The sequence below is a fragment of the Henckelia pumila genome, unplaced genomic scaffold (assembly GCF_033568475.1).
Source record: "Henckelia pumila isolate YLH828 unplaced genomic scaffold, ASM3356847v2 CTG_466, whole genome shotgun sequence".
Lineage (NCBI taxonomy): Eukaryota > Viridiplantae > Streptophyta > Magnoliopsida > Lamiales > Gesneriaceae > Henckelia > Henckelia pumila.
Genome location: NW_027331833.1, coordinates 5,706,685 through 5,724,933, shown reverse-complemented (window position 1 = coordinate 5,724,933; position 18,249 = coordinate 5,706,685). Strand labels below are relative to the sequence as shown.

Sequence of the window (18,249 nt, the reverse complement as noted above, 5' to 3'; positions counted from 1 at the left end):
AAGTTTAAACTATGAGTCATTTCGTATTAACTTGAAAATTCATATATATATATATATATAAATTCGAATAACATAATTAAAATAAACCAAAATACATAAATCAATAAAGTACACAAATGAAAGAAGGTTTACATAATTCTTCAAAATAATAATCAATAAAAAATATTATTTAAAATTGTCTCTTTTTATGTTTTTTGAAACAAAATCATCAATTGTGTCGTCATAAGATATATCTTCCAATATGTTTTTTGAATGCAGAGAATCGCCAAATCATTCAGTTTTTCTTGACTCATTGTGGTTCTCAAATAAGATTTCAATAATTTTAACTTGAAAAAACTTTTCTCAATTGATGCTACAGTCACATGAATAGTCAATAAAATTTGATACGCAATCACAATAATAAAAAAATATTCATTTTCAGACCTGTAATCCTCGAACTTTCAGAATCTATGTGAAATTACAACAAATATTAACATCTTACCTTAAACCAAAATAGTGTGAACAAAAACATTAAATCAAAATAAGATTAAACAATATATCAAAATTCGAAAATAAAATATAATTGAACAAGATTCTTGTAATTCATACATTGGATTATTTTGTTGAATGCGTTTGTGTATTTTCGTAAATTTTGTATTCTCTATTTTCCGAATTTTTAAACTATTGATAGTCAATGCACGTAATCGCACGCAACCACAAATAACAAAAGAGCAAAGTATTATCGCATAATATATAATATTTATATATAAATAAATATATATATAAATAATAATTTTTTTAAAAAAATTTTTTGGGGCCCCACACATGGGTGGGGCCCTGGGCGCGTGCACTGGCTGCCCGGGGCCAGGGCCACCCCTAATGGTGAGGACCTGGGCTGCTGGCTCAACGTTAAAGGAGTGTATCAGGGTCCCTAGGGTCAAGCTAGGTCGGGGTTTGAGGCTGAGATAGGCTGGAAACGAAGCTGCCTTCTTCTGAAGTTAATGGGCTCGCAGATTGGGTTCTAAGGAAGAAGACTTCGTTCTCCTTCCTCAGGCCATGATCTGGGGTGAGGTTTGAAGGGTTTGAACCCTCTAAATATTGGCTAGGATTGAGAAGTGGTTTCACGGTCATTGGTGGTTGGAGCAGGCCGTACGAACGGAAATACGGCAGCCGCTCAGGCCTGCACATGAGCAGAATTACTGCTAACTTGTGTTGGTTTGTTTGAGCTGTATAGGTCACGTTTTAGGATGGTTTTGGCTTTTTGGAAACTTCTAGAAGTGAGCTAAATGTAGACAGTGGTTTCATGACGAAAGGTTGCTGGAGCAAGAAGAACGAAAGGATTTGGTACAGCTGCTCAGGTTTGGCCATGTGTAGATTTCTGCACAAATTAGGTAATAAGTTTTTGGGCTGCCTAACGGGCCGGGTCGGGTCCATTGGGTCATGGGTTAAGTTAGTTGGGTTCGGGTCTGGGTTAGATTAGTTGGGCTCGGGTATTTTTATTTTTAAGTGATTATTAGATTAAGTGATGTATTTGGGCTATTTTAATTGTTTAATTAGTATTTGGGATTATAAATATTTTAATTAGACCTTAAAATATTTAATTAAGTAAGCCCAATAATTTTCATGGACTTGGGAGATCACGGAAATTATTGGGCCAGTCTGTGAATTTTGGGACTGTTAGTGATTATTATTGGGCTTAATTAAGTTATTGGACTTAAATATTTTATTTGAGCCCAATTATGTTTAAGTATTTTATTTGGGCTTATATATGAAATTAGTGCTGTAATTAAGTTATTGGGTTTAAATATTTTATTTGGGCTCAATTATGTTTAAGTATTTTATTTGGGTCAAATTATGATGTTTGGGCTTAAATTAAGTTAATGGGTCAGTCTTAAAATTTTCAAGCTTAAGTGTAGGGGACCAACAGTCTAGACAATCCCATGAAAAATCAATAAGTTCGAAATATATATTTAAATTATTTTATGCATGACATTTTTTTTTATGTACAAGTATTAATATTATGAGAATTTTTTAAATATATATTTCGGACCAAATTTTAGTGCATGCATATATGAAATAATTTTATGATGAATGATATGTTTAATGTTGAGCATGAAAAATATTTTATGGAAATTGAAGTGATGTTGCAGCATAGATGTGGTTTACCACCGAGCACAGATGTAGTTTACTACTATCATAGAGGTGGTTTTACCACCGAGCACAAGGTAGTTTTACTACCAGCATAGAGGTGGATTTATCCACCGCCACGTACGATGGTTCTTAGACTGATCAGTCGCTCATGATTACGAGCCACACTCATGGATATAACCTACATTGTTCTTTATGATTATGACATACTCAAATTATGTTATGTATTATATGATATATCACATGGATATTATTTTATGATGAAAGTTATGACATTGAAGAATTTATGATGCATTATTTTAAGAGCATGCATGCATATTCATGATGAGTATATGTATTAGTATGATTATGTGCTTATGTGTGATTTTTAAACCTTGTTATTATGAGATAAAACATGTTGGGCCTCTAGGCTCACTACGCTTATATGGTGCAGGTGAGTATGATGATTTTGGTGACACGATTGCTCCGACCAGCGACGATGGCTTATGAGCTTCCTTGCAGACGGCGCCCGTGACCAGTTCTTTTTAGTGATGTTATGGGATGTTATCAGTTTTTGAACAAGTTTTTCCGCATATTATTTATTTTATTGGTTGGTTGAAAATATTATTTTTATAATGCTCTCTTGGTAAAATATTTGTTGATTTTTAGTACAAATCGATGATTTTTGAGATTTATTTTAGTGTTTATTTATTTTAAGATATTATTGATACATAATTAAATTATTTAAAAAGTTTTTAAGTAAATGGTTATTTCAAGTATTTATACATATATGTATGGGCGTATATGTATTATTTTATTAGTTTACTAAAAAAAATTCTAGTATCTAGTAGTTTGGGTCGTTTCATTATATTCGTGAGACGAGTCAATCGGATCTATTATTATAGTGAAAAATAATACTTTTGATATAAAAATAATAATTTTTCGTGGGTCGGGTTGAACTTGATTTGGAGATCTGTATCATAAAATTCATCTGTGAAACGGTTCTGTTAGGATTTTTTTTGGAATATATAGGGAAAAAGAACACTCTCGATAAAATTATTAGTTTGTCTTTAGATGGAGGAGCTTTGTTATGGGTTAAGAAATGTGAGAAGTGGGTGTTATTAAAATTTAAAGATGGCATGACAACCGAAACAAATTCAATAAGTTGAGGCTTGTGTTGAACACAATTTTTTTAAGAAAATTTTGCCCCGCTCTTGGTGCTGACGAAATATGACATCTTATCCCAAGATACAACAACTTTAACTTGTGCTAATAGCATAATATGAAACGCCTACTACTAATAAATGCGGAATTTTTTTTTTAAATAATACTACTATACATACATGCCCATACATATATGTATATAAAAATAATATACTTTTTCTTAAATAACCTGAAAAATATTAAATAAATAAATCCTTAAAAATGTTTCATGCATCAATTTAAAATAATAAACAATGCTGCTGAAAAATCTTATATGCGGAAACAATAATAAAATAAAACATGTTTCAAAATTCAACATAATAAACTAAATAGCTGCGACGGTCACGGGGTCCACTGCTCCGTGAGCTCATAAGTCCTCACCACCGGTAGGAGCTACATAAACGTCATCATGCTCACCTGCACCATATAAGCGTAGTGAGCCTAGGGGCTCAACATATCTAATCCTTTTATAACAAGGTTAAAAATAATGCATCACAAAATTACTAATACATATACATGTACATGAGCATGCATGGAAATATTTCATCACATAATAAAACTGCTGAATCATAAACTGAATCATAACCATAATCATAAACATATTATTTCTTCATCATATATAACATAATTGAGCAATGCTTTTGAAACCTGAAGATGGTCCTATCCATAAGTGTGACGCTCATGTGTCGACTGATCAGTCTCCTGAACCAACGTACGATGGCGGTGATAAATCACCTCCTGTGGTAGTAAACTACCGAATCATATGGTGGATAACCACCCTTATGGTAGTAAAACTACCGAATCATATGGTGGAAAACCACCCATATGTCACACATACTTCAATTTCCATCAAAATATTTTATTGCTCATCATTTACATAATTATATACATAAGAAATTTCATGAATGCATGCACTGAAAATATGTCCGTAATATATATTTAATTTATTTTCATAATAAATATACTTATACTTAAAATATAAACTTTATGCATAAAATAATTAAATATATATTCCGGACTTATTTATTTTTCATGGGTTGGTCCAGACTGCTGGTCACTTAATCTAAGCCCATTATATTTAAATTAAAGCCCAATAATCATATCTTAGCCCAAATAACTTAATTAAACTTAATTGAGCCTAAATAAAATATTTAAGCCCATTAACATAATTAAACCCAATAAAATTATAGACTGACCCAAAATCCACTGACTGACCCAAAAATATTCATGGGCTCCCAAGCCCATAAAAATCATTGGGCTAACTTAAATAAATTATTTAATTTCCAAATAAAATTATTTGGAAGCCCAAATAATTTTATTTCTAATTAATTGGCCCAAAAACCAATTAAAACATAATATATTTAAAAATTAAAATACTCGAGCCCGGCCCACCTAACCCGGACCCGGACCGACCTGAACCGACCCCTGACTATCTGACCCGACCCGGACCCCAAGACCCGGCCCAAAAATAACCAAAACCCAAAACCCGATTCCCCCTTTCTTGCCCTCGGCTCGGCCGTGAGCAGCAGGCCTTCTTGGCCTGCTGCCGGCCAGCTCCGGCCTCCCCTGGCCGGAGCACCGCCGCCCAGATGTAGCCCACGTCTGGGCGGTGAAGGCCTGCTGCCGGCCAGCTCCGGCCGCCCCTGGCCGGAGCACCGCCGCCCAGACGTAGCCCAAATCTGGGCGGTCCTAACCTAGCCCCTGAACCCAAGCCATGCAACCCAGGAAGGAGAGACCGAGCCCCTTCTAAGCAAACCCTAACCTGCGCCGATCTGCATACCTAACCGCAAAACCCGATCGGCCTAGTCATTCTCAGACCCAAGCCCTGCCATGGTTCGACTCTAGTAATCCTATCAGACCCACGAACCATCAGCCACAGTCCTGGACCGATCCATGTAAAAAAACGTGAATATGCATCAAGAAATTTGAAGGAAACGAGGGACATGCATGGTGCATCATCAAATTTTGCATCCATTCACATGTAATCCGAATCAATCATAAAAAAAAAATAGTAACAAACTTGTAATATCTCATATGGTGTCCAAGGGAAGGAGTTAAACATGTCTTGAATTTATTTGACGAGAGTTGATGCGTTTACGGGTCCCCGGGACGACGAACGGACAAAAATCCTCAAGAGTTAAGCTTGATCGGCTATGGGGTTCTAGTTTTTTGTGTTCAACGATGGAAGGGATGAGGGAGAGGGGTTGTTGTCGATGAAAGGGGGATTGAGCGTGAGTTGTGGGAGGGATTGGGTAGAATTTAGGTATAAAATCTTTTAAATAAAATAAGTAGATAATATACTAACAATTAGATAATATATCTAAACTTTAAATACACAACTTAACTTAATAAAAACTTTAAATCTCGAAATATAATAATAAGGGATTTTTAAAAGTTAATAAAGGTCATTAAAATGACTTATTTTGGCTAAAAATCAACCCTTAAATAAATATATAATTAAATACTAAAATTTTCCTGACAAAATACCTTAAAATATTATTTTAAGGCTCATAAACTCATAAAATATTTTTGGCTAAATATTTTGGCATCTCGTCCGTCCACTGTCCCGTCTACGCGATCGACTCAAAAATATTCTCAAAAAAATCTAAAAATACAAAAACTTCGGGTTAAATGATCTCATAAATTTAAATCATGCATATAATCCACATAATAACACATAAATGTCATTTAAACCAAATATAAATTTTAAATAATTATTTTCCTTAATTATGCATGCAAATTTACGTATTAAAATTTTCGGGTGTTACAATTCTCCCTCCCTTAAATTGAATTTCGTCCTCGAAATTAAAGTGCTTATTCGAATAACTCCGGGTAGCGAGTCCTCATGTCTGCCTCGGTCTCCCAAGTGGCTTCCTCCTCGGAATGATTCTGCCACTGGACTTTGACCATCGGTATGACCCGCGTCCTCAATCTCCGCTCATCTCTGGCTAAGATATGAACAGGCCTCTCATCAAATGCTAGATCTGGTGCTAACTGCAAAGGCTCGTAATCCAACACATGCACCGGATTAGAGATGTATCTCCGAAGCATGGATACATGGAAAACGTTGTGCACTGCTGCAAGCCCTGGCGGTAGTGCTAAACGGTATGCCAAAGTGCCAACTCACTCCAAGATCTCAAATGGCCCAATATATCTCGGATTCAACTTGCCTCTGCGACCAAATCTCATCACCCCTTTCATAGGTGATACTTTCAAAAACACATGATCACCTACTATAAACCCAAGATCTCGTCGTCGAGTATCAACATAACTCTTCTGACGACTCTGAGCTGTCCTCATACGATCCCATATCTGTGTCACAATATCGGCAGTCTGCTGTACAATCTCGGGACCAAGTAAAATCCTCTCGCCAACCTCATCCCAATGCACTGGCGATCTACATCTCCTCCCGTAGAGAGCTGCATAAGGAGCCATACCTATAGACGACTGAAAACTGTTGTTATAGGTAAACTCCATTAATGGCAGTCTAGTCTCCCAAGAGCCCTGAAAACCAATGACACAAGCTCTCAGTAGATCCTCAAGAATCTGGATCACCCTCTCCAACTGACCATCTATCTGGGGATGGAACGCTGTACTGAATAATAGCCGAGTCCCCAAAGTTGTGTGCAAACTCTTCCAGAATGCAGACGTAAATCTCGGATCTCTGTCCGATACTATCGACACTGGTATGCCATGCAGTCTAACAATCTCCTTGATGTAAAGCTCTGCATACTGCGTCAATGAGTAAGTAGTCCTCACCGGCAAGAAATGAGCTGACTTGGTGAGTCTATCCATGATCACCCAAATAGATATACATCCTCTAGTACTCCTCGGAAGGCCAACTACAAAGTCCATCGTGATGTTCTCCCACTTCCACTCCGGAATGGGTAGAGGCTTAAGTAACCCTGCAGGACGCTGATGCTTTGCCTTGACCTGCTGACAAGTCAAGCACTCTGATACAAACCGGCCAATATCTCTCTTCATGCCGGGCCACCAATACAATGACTGCAAATCTCTATACATCTTCGTACTTCCGGGGTGAATGGAATACGGAGATGTATGAGCCTCTGTCAAGATCTTAATCCTCAAATGATCAACGTTTGGTACCCACATACGACCACGGTACTGAACGATACCATCAACAAATGTATAGAGAAGCCCGCCCTTGGCTTCATCTCTCTGCCTCAATCGCTGCAACTCCTCATCTGCAGGCTGTCCAACTCTGATACGATTCCGAAGATTTGGCAGTACCACTAACACTGCCAAACTCGGTGCCTGATTGCTCGAGTACAACTCCAGCTCGAATCTCTGAATCTCCTCCTGAAGTGGCAACTGAACCGTCACACAAGATACCACTGAAGTCTTCCGACTCAATGCATCAGCCACTACATTAGCCTTACCCGGATGGTAGCTAATGTCACAGTCATAATCCTTAACTAATTCCAACCATCGGCGTTGTCTCATGTTCAACTCCTTCTGTGTGAAGAAGCACTTGAGACTCTTGTAGTCTGTGAAAATCTTGCACTTCTCACCATACAGATAGTGCCTCCAGATTTTCAAAGCAAAAACCACTGCTGCTAGCTCCAAGTCATGCGTCGGATAGTTTTGCTCATGAATCTTCAACTGTCTCGATGCATAGACAATGACTCGGTCACTCTGCATCAATACGGCGCCCAACCCAAGCTTAGACGCGTCCATGTAAACCAGTAACTCCTCGTGTTGAACAGGCATTGCCAACACTGGCGCAGATGTGAGTGCTTCTTTAAGTCGATCGAAGCTCCTCTGACAGTCTGAACTCCATATAAACTTCGCATTTTTCTTGGTCAAGGAAGTCAAGGGTACTGCAATAGAAGAAAAACCCTTGATGAACTTTCGGTAGTAGCCTGTTAAACCCAAGAAACTACGAATCTCTGAAGCATTCTTCGGAATTCCCCAATCCTGCACTGCCTGCACTTTCGTCTGATCCACCGCTATCCCATCTTTCGAAACTATATGGCCAAGAAATGCCACCTGCTCTAGCCAAAACTCGCACTTACTGAATTTCGCATACAGTCGATGCTCCCTCAAAGTCTGCAATGCTGTCTGCAAGTGCTGTCTATGCTTCTCAATGCTCCTCGAGTAGATCAAGATATCATCAATAAAGACTATGATAAACTGATCTAAGTACGGCTGAAATACGCGGTTCATGAGATCCATGAAGACCGCTGGAGCATTGGTCAATCCAAACGGCATTACTAAGAACTCGTAATGCCCATAACGTGTCCGAAAAGAAGTCTTGGTCACATCTGCATCTCTGACCCTCAACTGATGATAGCCAGATCCCAGATCGATCTTAGAGAAAACCGAAGCTCCTTGCAACTGATCGAACAAATCCTCAATCCTCGGCAGTGGATACTTGTTCTTCACAGTGACCCTGTTGAGCTCTCGGTAATCGATACAAAGTCTCATGCTACCATCCTTTTTCTTCACAAACAACACTGGAGCTCCCCAAGGAGAAAAGCTAGGACGAATAAAGCCCTTCTCCAACAACTCTTGAATCTGCTCCTTCAACTCTTTCATCTCAGTAGGAGCAAGTCGATACGGTGCCTTAGAGATAGACACAATACCTGGTATCAGATCAATACTGAACTCCACCTCTCTAGCTGGTTGATGAAACTTAAAATTTGTAATTATTTATATGTTAAAAAGTGTGTTTTAAAATTTAAGTTTAATTAAAATTATGAAGTTGTATTATTTTAGTGTTATGTGTTTATATTTAAATGTTTTACTAAAATGTTGTATTTTACGGTTTGCGCAGGTTTGGTAAAAATAAAATTACTCAAGCTACAGAGGTCATAATGGAGTAATCTAAAAACCTATAGAATCACAAAAGAGGCATCTTCAACTTTGTAGAAGACAAGAAATTCCAAAAACTTCATTAAGATGATCAAAATAATCAAACATCAAAATGGAGACAGATTTACTTTTACTATGACCAGCTTGGAGTAAAAATATCATAAGTATTTCATATTTTATTCAAAAGGGGTGAATGAGTTATCAAAACACATCTACAGACAAAGGGCTACGTGTTATATGTTTTGTGCAGAAGCAAAATCGAAAGTCTAAGGAATCAAACATGCCAATTAATGTTGGGTCAATGTATTGATATTCAAGGAGACAAGCACCCACCAACTTTACTATTTCATATTTAATGAGTCTTGGATCCTTGCTCTCATTTGGCCTATAAATAGATGTGTTGTATAAGCTTTGTAGTGTGCAAGAGTGTAGAGAATTACTCATTTGTAAAATAAATATTGTGTGTGTGAGAATAAAAGTTTGAGTGTGCAAGTTTCTCAAGTTCAAGTATGAAATTTCTTTTATCTTTATTCTTGAGTTTCATGTTCATGGAAAGCTAAATCTTTTTATGTCAAGGTGAAAAGGTTTCATTGCTGGTCAAGTAAGATTGTTTATATTTTGTATATTTTTTTCTTTTCTATTTTTATTTTTACTAATTGATCTTTATTTGTAGGTATAATTTTGGATGATTTGTTGTTATCTATTTACATCAAATGCTTGGTACCTTGAATATGGTTACCTTGATTTGTTGTCAAATATGATACAATAAATACTACAATAATTATATACTATAAATATAAGTATCTATTTATAATAAAGTCATATATATTATTTAGACGATAGCGTGACACTGTCGGTTATTCTAAATAATATATTGTGATTTAAACTAACATTTACTTTCTCGCATCTAACTTTTACTTTATCGCAACTAACATTTACTTTTCCGCAACTAACATTTACTTTCTCGCATATAACATTTATTTTTCCGCAACTAACATTTACTTTATCGCATCTAACATAAAGTCATATATTTTATTTAGACGATAGCGTGGCTCTGCCGGTTGTTCTAAATGAAATATTGTGATTTGATCTAACATTTACTTTTATGTCAATTTATATTTATGCATTTATATATATATTATGGGTACCATGTATTAAATATCGGCTGATATTAATATAGTGGGAACTATATTATATGATATACTTGTTTAAATATTTAATTGTTCTTTTTATGTTTATATTTATTCATCTATATATATATTATGGGTACCATGTATTAAATATAGGTTAATCTGATATTAATATAGTGGAAACTATATTATATGATATACTTGTTTAAATATTTCATTGTTCTTTTATGTTTATTCTTATTTTAGTTTATTTTATTTATTTTTATTAAGAAATCTTAAATAAACCAACAATGAACCTTTGAAGCCTTGACAATTTTATAATTTGTGTATTTGAAGTTTTATAATAATATTTTCATCTATAATATATTATTGCTAAAATTAAACTTACAACATCCTCTCCGTGGATCGATCTCGTACTCACGAGTATATTACTTGCAGACAACCTACACTTGGGTGAATTATAATTTAAGTTGTAGCAAGTTTTTGGCGCCGTTGCCGGGGAGGTATAAATTAAGTTTAATTTTGTTATTATGTAAATAGTATGCTATTTTTAATTGTATGATTGTTTGGAGTCGTAAACAAAGTGGTAGACTTGTTCGAGTAACTGAAAATATTTTAAACATGGACGATAATTCTAATAATCAAGATGATAATAATAATAATAATAATAATAATAATAATAATAATAATAATAATAATAATAATAATAATAATAATAATAATAATAATAATAATAATAATAATCATCATCATCATCATCATCAAGAACATGAACAACCAAGAACACTTAGGCACCATATGAATCCAATAAGAACTAGTACAACATCTTGTTTAATTTTTCCTCCTGATGCATCTAATTTCAATTTTAAGCCACAAGTCATTCAACTTTTACCAAATTTTCATGGCTTAGATTCTGAAAATCCATATTTGCATTTAAGAGAATTTGAGGAGGTTTGCAACACTTATAATGATCAAAATTGTAGCATGGATACTGTTCGATTAAAGCTTTTCCCTTTTTCCTTAAAAGATAAAGTTAAAACATGGTTGCAAAATTTGAGATCAAGTTCAATAAGATCATGGGAAGAAATGCAACAACAATTTCTAAAAAAGTTTTTTCCTTCCCATAGAACAAACTCTTTTAAAAGACAAATTACAACTTTTTCTCAAAAACAAGGGGAAACATTTTATCAATGTTGGGATAGATATAAAGAGTTACTTAATACATGCCCACATCATGGTTTTGAAATATGGAGGATAGTTTCTCACTTTTATGAAGTTTTAATACCTAAAGATAGGCAAATGATAGAATTCATGTGTAATGGAACTTTTGAAGATAAAAACCCAAATAAAGCTATAGAATATTTGGAGTCATTAGCAGAAAATGCTCAAAATTGGGATAATATAGGCTCAATTGAACCACCAAGTAAAACCAATAATTCAACAAATGGGGGTGGTATTTATTATCTTAAAGATGATGTAGATGTTCAAGCTAAACTTGCATCTTTAGCAAGAAAAATCGAGTCATTAGAAATGAAAAGGAGTGATCAATTAAAAAGTGTTCAAGAAATTGTTTGTCATATATGTGACACACATGATCACCTTACAAAAAATTGTCCTACTTTGCCTTCATTTAAAGAATGTCTCCATGAACAAGCCAATTATGTTAACAATTTTAAAAAACCAACATTAGATCCTTTTTCACAAAAATATAATCCTGGTTGGAGAAATCATCCTAATTTTAGTTGGAGGAACGATAATAATGCACAACCTTCACAACAACCTTTTCACAATAACCAAAGTCATCAAGGTTATGCTCCTTATATCCCACCTCCAAGAAAACATTTTGAAGATGAAATTCATGCATACATTCAAAAGCAAGAGTCTATCAATATTCAAAACATTCAATCTATGAATGATTTGAAAGAAACTCTTGCAAAATTTGCATCTGCACTTAATATTCATGAAAAAGGAAAATTTCCATCTCAACCACAACCTAATCCTAAAAATCAAGAAAAATTTGATCAAGTAAAATCTGTTATTACTCTTAGAAGTGGTAAAATAGTTAATGATCCATATAGTGATGAAAACAAAGATCAGTCAAACTCAAAGAGTAAGGATGAAAATCTTGATACTTTCGAGAAAGATGATACTTTGAGTCCTAAGATTAAGAAAGTTGATGATAAATTATCTGAAATAATATGTGAGTCAAATAAACATGTTCCTTTCCCTCATGCATTAGTTAATAATAAAAAACAAAAAAATGATTCTGATATTTATGAAGTTTTTAAACAAGTAAAAATAAATATTCCATTATTAGATGCTATTAAACAAGTGCCTTCTTATGCAAAGTTTTTAAAAGATTTATGTACTGTGAAAAGACAATTGCATGTAAAGAAGAAAGCATTCTTAACGGAGCAAGTAAGTTCTATTATTCAAAATAATTCTACCTTGAAATATAAAGATCCCGGTTGTCCAACAATTTCATGTATTATTGGAAAAAATAAAATTAAAAAAGCTTTGTTAGATTTGGGAGCAAGTGTGAATTTAATTCCTTATTCAGTTTATGAAAAGCTTAAGTTGGGAGATTTAAAACCTACATCTGTTACTCTTTTACTAGCCGATAGGTCAATCAAAATACCTAGAGGTATTGTAGAAGATGTATTAGTTCAAGTTGATAAATTCATATATCCCGTGGATTTTATTGTCTTGGATACACAACCAATAGAAGTACATAACGAAATTCCAGTAATATTGGGACGTCCATTTCTAGCAACTTCAAATGCTTTAATTAATTGTCGAAATGGAATAATGAAATTGTATTTTGGAAATATGACTTTAGAACTTAATATGTTCAATTTATGTAAACAACCAAGTATTAATGAAGATGAAGATGATAATGCAATAGAAACAATCGTGGAAGAAAATATACACCAAGAAAACTTAAATCAACAATTTGAAGTTTGTTTAGTGGAAAGTTTTGATTCAAAAAATGTTTTTAAATCAAAGTTATTTGAAGAAATTAATGAACTTGAAGAAGTAAAAGAAAATGATCATCCAAAACTTGAATTAAAACCCTTACCAATAGAACTAAAATATGCTTTTTTTGGTGAAAATCAAACATATCCTATTGTAATATCTTCTACCCTCTTACCAAAACAAGAAGAAGATTTAATAACACTACTTAAAAAACACAAAAATGCAATTGGATGGACTTTGCAAGATATAAAGGTATAAATCCTTTAATCTGCACACATAGAATTCACTTGGAAGAAAATGCTAAAACATATCAACAACCACAAAGAAGATTAAATCCACACATGAAAGAAATTGTTAAAAATGAAGTTTTAAAACTATTAGCTGCCGGAATTATTTATCCAATCTCGGATAGTAAATGGATAAGTCCAACACAAGTAGTACCAAAAAAATCAGACATCACTGTTATAAAAAATGAAAAGGGAGAATTATTACAAGCTAGGATTCCATCTAGTTGGCGTATGTGCATTGATTATAGAAAATTAAATGATGCAACTAGAAAATATCACTTTTCGTTACCATTTTTAGATCAAATTTTAGAAAAAGTGGCAGGTAATCCTTATTATTGTTTTCTTGATGGGTATTCGGGGTATTATCAAATACCAATATCATTAGAAGATCAAGAAAAAACTACTTTCACTTGTCCGTTCGGAACTTTTGCTTTTAAAAGAATGACATTTGGTTTATGTAATGCCCCGGCTACTTTTCAAAGATGCATGCTAAGTATTTGTAGTGACATGATTGAAGAATTTGTGGAAGTTTTTATGGATGATATAACTGTTTTTGGAAACTCATTTGAAAACTGTCTTAAAAATTTGGAAGAAGTTTTAAAAAGATGTGAAGAAAAAAATCTTGTTTTAAATTGGGAAAAATGTCACTACATGGTTAAATCCGGAATTGTGTTAGGGCATGTCATATCTAAAAAAGGAATTGAAGTTGATAAAGCTAAGGTTGATGTTATTGCTAATTTACCATCACCAAACACGATCAAAGAAATTCGATCATTTTTGGGTCATGCGGGATTTTATAAAAGATTTATAAAAAATTTTAGCATAATATCGAAACCAATTTCAAATCTTTGAACAAAAGATGCACAATTTGAATGGACTCAAGAATGTGAAACTGCTTTTAAAAAGATAATTAATCTTTTAACTACATCACCTATTTTACAACCTCCTGATTGGTCTTTACCATTTGAATTAATGTGTGATGCAAGTGATTATGCTGTAGGAGCCGTGTTAGGACAAAGAAAAGAAGGTAAACCTTATGTGATCTATTATGCAAGTAGAACCTTAAATAGTGCTCAAATCAATTATTCAACAACTGAAAAAGAATTACTTTCAGTAGTGTTTGCATTAGATAAATTTCGATCATATTTAATTGGTTCTACTACTATTGTTTATACTGATCATTCTACCATAAAATATTTATCAAATAAACAAGATGCTAAGCCGAGATTAATAAGATGGATTTTGTTGTTACAAGAATTTGATCTTATAATAAAAGATAAAAAAGGAAAAGAAAATGTAGTAGCCGATCATTTATCAAGAATAATTTCTGAATCATCTCAAAATAAAATACCAATAAATGAAAATTTTCCGGATGATCAACTATTTTATGCTACTACTATGCCTTGGTTTGCTAATATTGTAAATTTTCTTGTGACAAATAAAATGCCTTCTCATTGGAGTTCACAAGATAAAAATAAATTCTTGAAAGAGGTCAAAAAATTTTATTGGGATGATCCTTATTTGTTTAAGTATTGTCCTGATCAAATTTTTCGACGATGCATACCCGACAATGAGGTAAGTAGTGTCATTAAATTTTGTCATTCTGAGGCATGTGGAGGTCATTTTTCGTCAAAGAAAACAGCTGCAAAAATCTTTAAATGTGGATTTTATTGGCCTTCTTTATTCAAAGATACACATTCATTTTGCAAATCTTGTGAAAATTGTCAAAAAATGGGTTCAATTTCAAAACGAAACATGATGCCTTTAAATCCAATCATGATTATTGAAATATTTGACAGTTGGGGAATAGATTTTATGGGTCCATTTTCATTATCTTTTGGATTCACTTATATTTTAGTGGCTGTCGATTATGTTTCAAAATGGATTGAAGCAATTGCATGTAGAACTAATGATCATAAAGTTGTGATAAAATTTTTGAAAAAAAATATTTTTAGTCGATTTGGAATACCTAGAGCTATAATCAGTGATGGGGAAGTCATTTTATAAATAAATCATTTTCTTCGTTGTTAAGAAAATATGGTATTACACATAAAGTTTCTACTCCATATCACCCTCAAACGAATGGTCAGGTTGAACTTGCAAATAAAGAAATAAAACAAATTTTGGAAAAAACAGTCAATCCAAATCGAAAAGATTGGTCTTTAAGATTAAGTGATGCATTATGGGCATATGAACTGCATTTAAAACATCATTGGGGATGTCACCATATAGATTAGTATTTGGAAAGTATTGTCATCTACCTGTTGAAATTGAATATAAAGCTTATTGGGCAATTAAAGCGTTTAATACTAATTTAGATGATGCATCTAAATTAAGAAAATTGTAATTAAATGAACTAGAAGAATTAAGAAATGATGCATATGAAAATGCAAAGATTTATAAAGATAAAACAAAAGCATTTCATGATAAAAATATTATGAGGAAATCTTTTGAAATCGGACAAAAAGTTTTACTTTATAATTCTCGCTTGCATTTGCTTCCAGAAAAACTTAGATCGCGATGGTCTGGACCATTTATTGTTAAATTTGTCTATCCTCATGGTGCTGTTGATGTTGAAAATCCTAAAAATAATAATGTATTTAAAGTTAATGGGCAAAGACTTAAATCGTTTATAGAAAATGAAGTTCTTAATGAAGAGTTTATGCCTTTATATGATCCAACTTAATTGTTACTTATATTTTTATTTTATTTTTGCAGAATTGAGTTCACTTCCTGATTAAGTGGCGGATAACGGTACTCCGTGACTACTTTCAGTCGGTTTTATTTCAATTTCCCAAAATAATTGAATATATATATATATATATATATATATATAAATATATATTATGGATGAAGCTATCAAAAAACTTGGTAAATATTTTCCATCAGTTTCTAAAAAAGTTCTGAGAATGATTTATGAAGGCAGATGTGAAAGATTGAGAATGCTTATGCAAAAAGGAATCCCGGAGGATATTCGTCTTATAATTGAAGCCAAGGTTCGATTAGGTGGTGAAGTTCCAAAATTCTTACTTGTTCGAAATATGTCTGGACTAGGAAAAAGTACCTATGCGAAGAAAAGAAGGGCTAAAAGGTTAGATGTTTGTCATAATTGTGCTAGATGGACTTGTAATAGACAATGCAGATCTTTGGGATATGTTTCCACAAATAGAGAAGATAAAATTGATTTCATTAAGAATGGGCTGAGTAAAGAGTCATTAGATGATATCTCATTGACTCTTGAGACGCATTCTAGTGGAGATGTTCAAGGTCAACTTCTCCATTTATGGAAACTATTCCAAGCGCAGCGTCATGGTAATGGTCTTGGGAATCTGACTAAAAAAGACCCTATTTGCTAATTTATAAGAAAATTGGATGGTAAGCCAACCCTCGACTCATAAATATTGAAGGAACACTGTGAGCCACAATCACATCACTGTTTATACGCATGCATGTTATTATTATATATTATTGTTTTTTACTATTTTCATCATTTTGTTCACATCTGTATTCCTATTTCTGTCTTATTCCTTGTTTTCCTTATAAAATCACTCAACTCTCTCTATATTTTTGAAAAGAAAAAAAAAACATGACAGGATCTTTTTCACAAAAATTGAAAAATATTTGTGTCTTTTGTGGTTCTAATATTGGAAAGAATGAAATATTTGTTGATGCAGCCATTAATCTTGGAAAAAAGTTAGCAGAGAGAAAAATTCACTTGGTTTACGGAGGAGGCAGTATTGGGTTAATGTGATCTATTTCAACAGCAGCTCATCTTGGAGGTAGTCAGGTTTTGGGTATTATTCCTACAGCTTTAGCTGAAGGAAATATTACAGGTGTTACGGTTGGGGAAGAGTTGAAAGTTTCATCAATGTACGAGAGAATAACTAAAATGATAGAAAATTCTGATGCTTTTATTGCCTTACCTGGTGGTTTTGGTACTTTAGAAGAAATTTTTCTTGTTTCTTGGGCACAACTTAATATCCATAATAAATCTGTTGGCTTGTTGAATATCAATAACTATTATGATGGTTTGTTGACTTTTCTTGATTTAGCCGTGGAACAAAATTTTATTTCAGAAAATTCACGAAGGATGCTCATCTCTGCTTCGAATGAAGACCAATTAATTGATGATTTCCAAGCTTTTGTTCATCAACCTGATTCGGCTATAACAAAGATCAATTAGTCTCAACCAACCAGTAAGAAAAGAAAACTGGATCATTGATTCAACATGACACGAAATGGTTTGTGTTTGTTCCTCATCTTCAATAAATTCCAGGTGATATCTCTTTCATCATGTACTCTTTATTTTTCTTTAAAAAAAAATGTCATATTCAGGTTTGGGGGAGGGTTTATTTAAAAAAAAAAAAATTTAAAATTTTAAAAAAAAATATATTTCTATAATAATATTTATTTTTCTTTTTCAATGGCAAAGTAAGGAGTCAAAAACTCCTGACACGCATTAGTTTTTATTTATCATCTTATCACAATAGATTAGATTTTAATATTTCGTATATATTTAAATTGCAAACTACTAAGAAAATGAAGTCTTTTTATATAGATGTTTATTTATTCTTCTTTTTATCAATTTAATAGAAAATATATAATTGATAGGATATAAGTTATAAATAATATATAATTGTGTATTTTCAAATATCATATTTTCTAAAACTTTTATGAGTATATAATTAAAGTGATATTGATTGAATGAATAA

General features: G+C 33.1%; 1 protein-coding gene and 1 non-coding gene across 2 annotated transcripts; one reads left to right on the top strand and one right to left on the bottom strand.

Annotated features, from left to right (window-relative positions):
* The first annotated feature begins 804 nt into the window (after window positions 1-804).
* On the top strand, window positions 805-15,544 carry LOC140872642 (uncharacterized). Its single transcript, XM_073275531.1, has 6 exons — window positions 805-887; window positions 993-1,050; window positions 1,226-1,337; window positions 13,021-13,240; window positions 14,974-15,112; window positions 15,146-15,544. The coding sequence occupies exons 1-6, from the start codon at window positions 805-807 to the stop codon at window positions 15,542-15,544; spliced, it is 1,011 nt and encodes a 336-aa protein (XP_073131632.1).
* On the bottom strand, window positions 11,405-11,515 carry LOC140872694 (small nucleolar RNA R71). Its single transcript, XR_012147892.1, has one exon. It is a non-coding gene; the product is annotated as a small nucleolar RNA R71 (small nucleolar RNA).
* Window positions 15,545-18,249: the final 2,705 nt, after the last annotated feature.

Bases quoted from the DNA above. Each gene is read 5' to 3' on its own strand.
- LOC140872642 (XM_073275531.1), top strand. From the start codon at position 805: ATGGGTGGGGCCCTGGGCGCGTGCACTGGCTGCCCGGGGCCAGGGCCA. The intron at 1,338-13,020 runs GTTTGGCCATGT...ACGAAATTCCAG, and splicing joins GATTTGGTACAGCTGCTCAG to TAATATTGGGACGTCCATTT. The intron at 13,241-14,973 runs AGTGGAAAGTTT...TTTTCTTGTGAC, and splicing joins CAACAATTTGAAGTTTGTTT to AAATAAAATGCCTTCTCATT.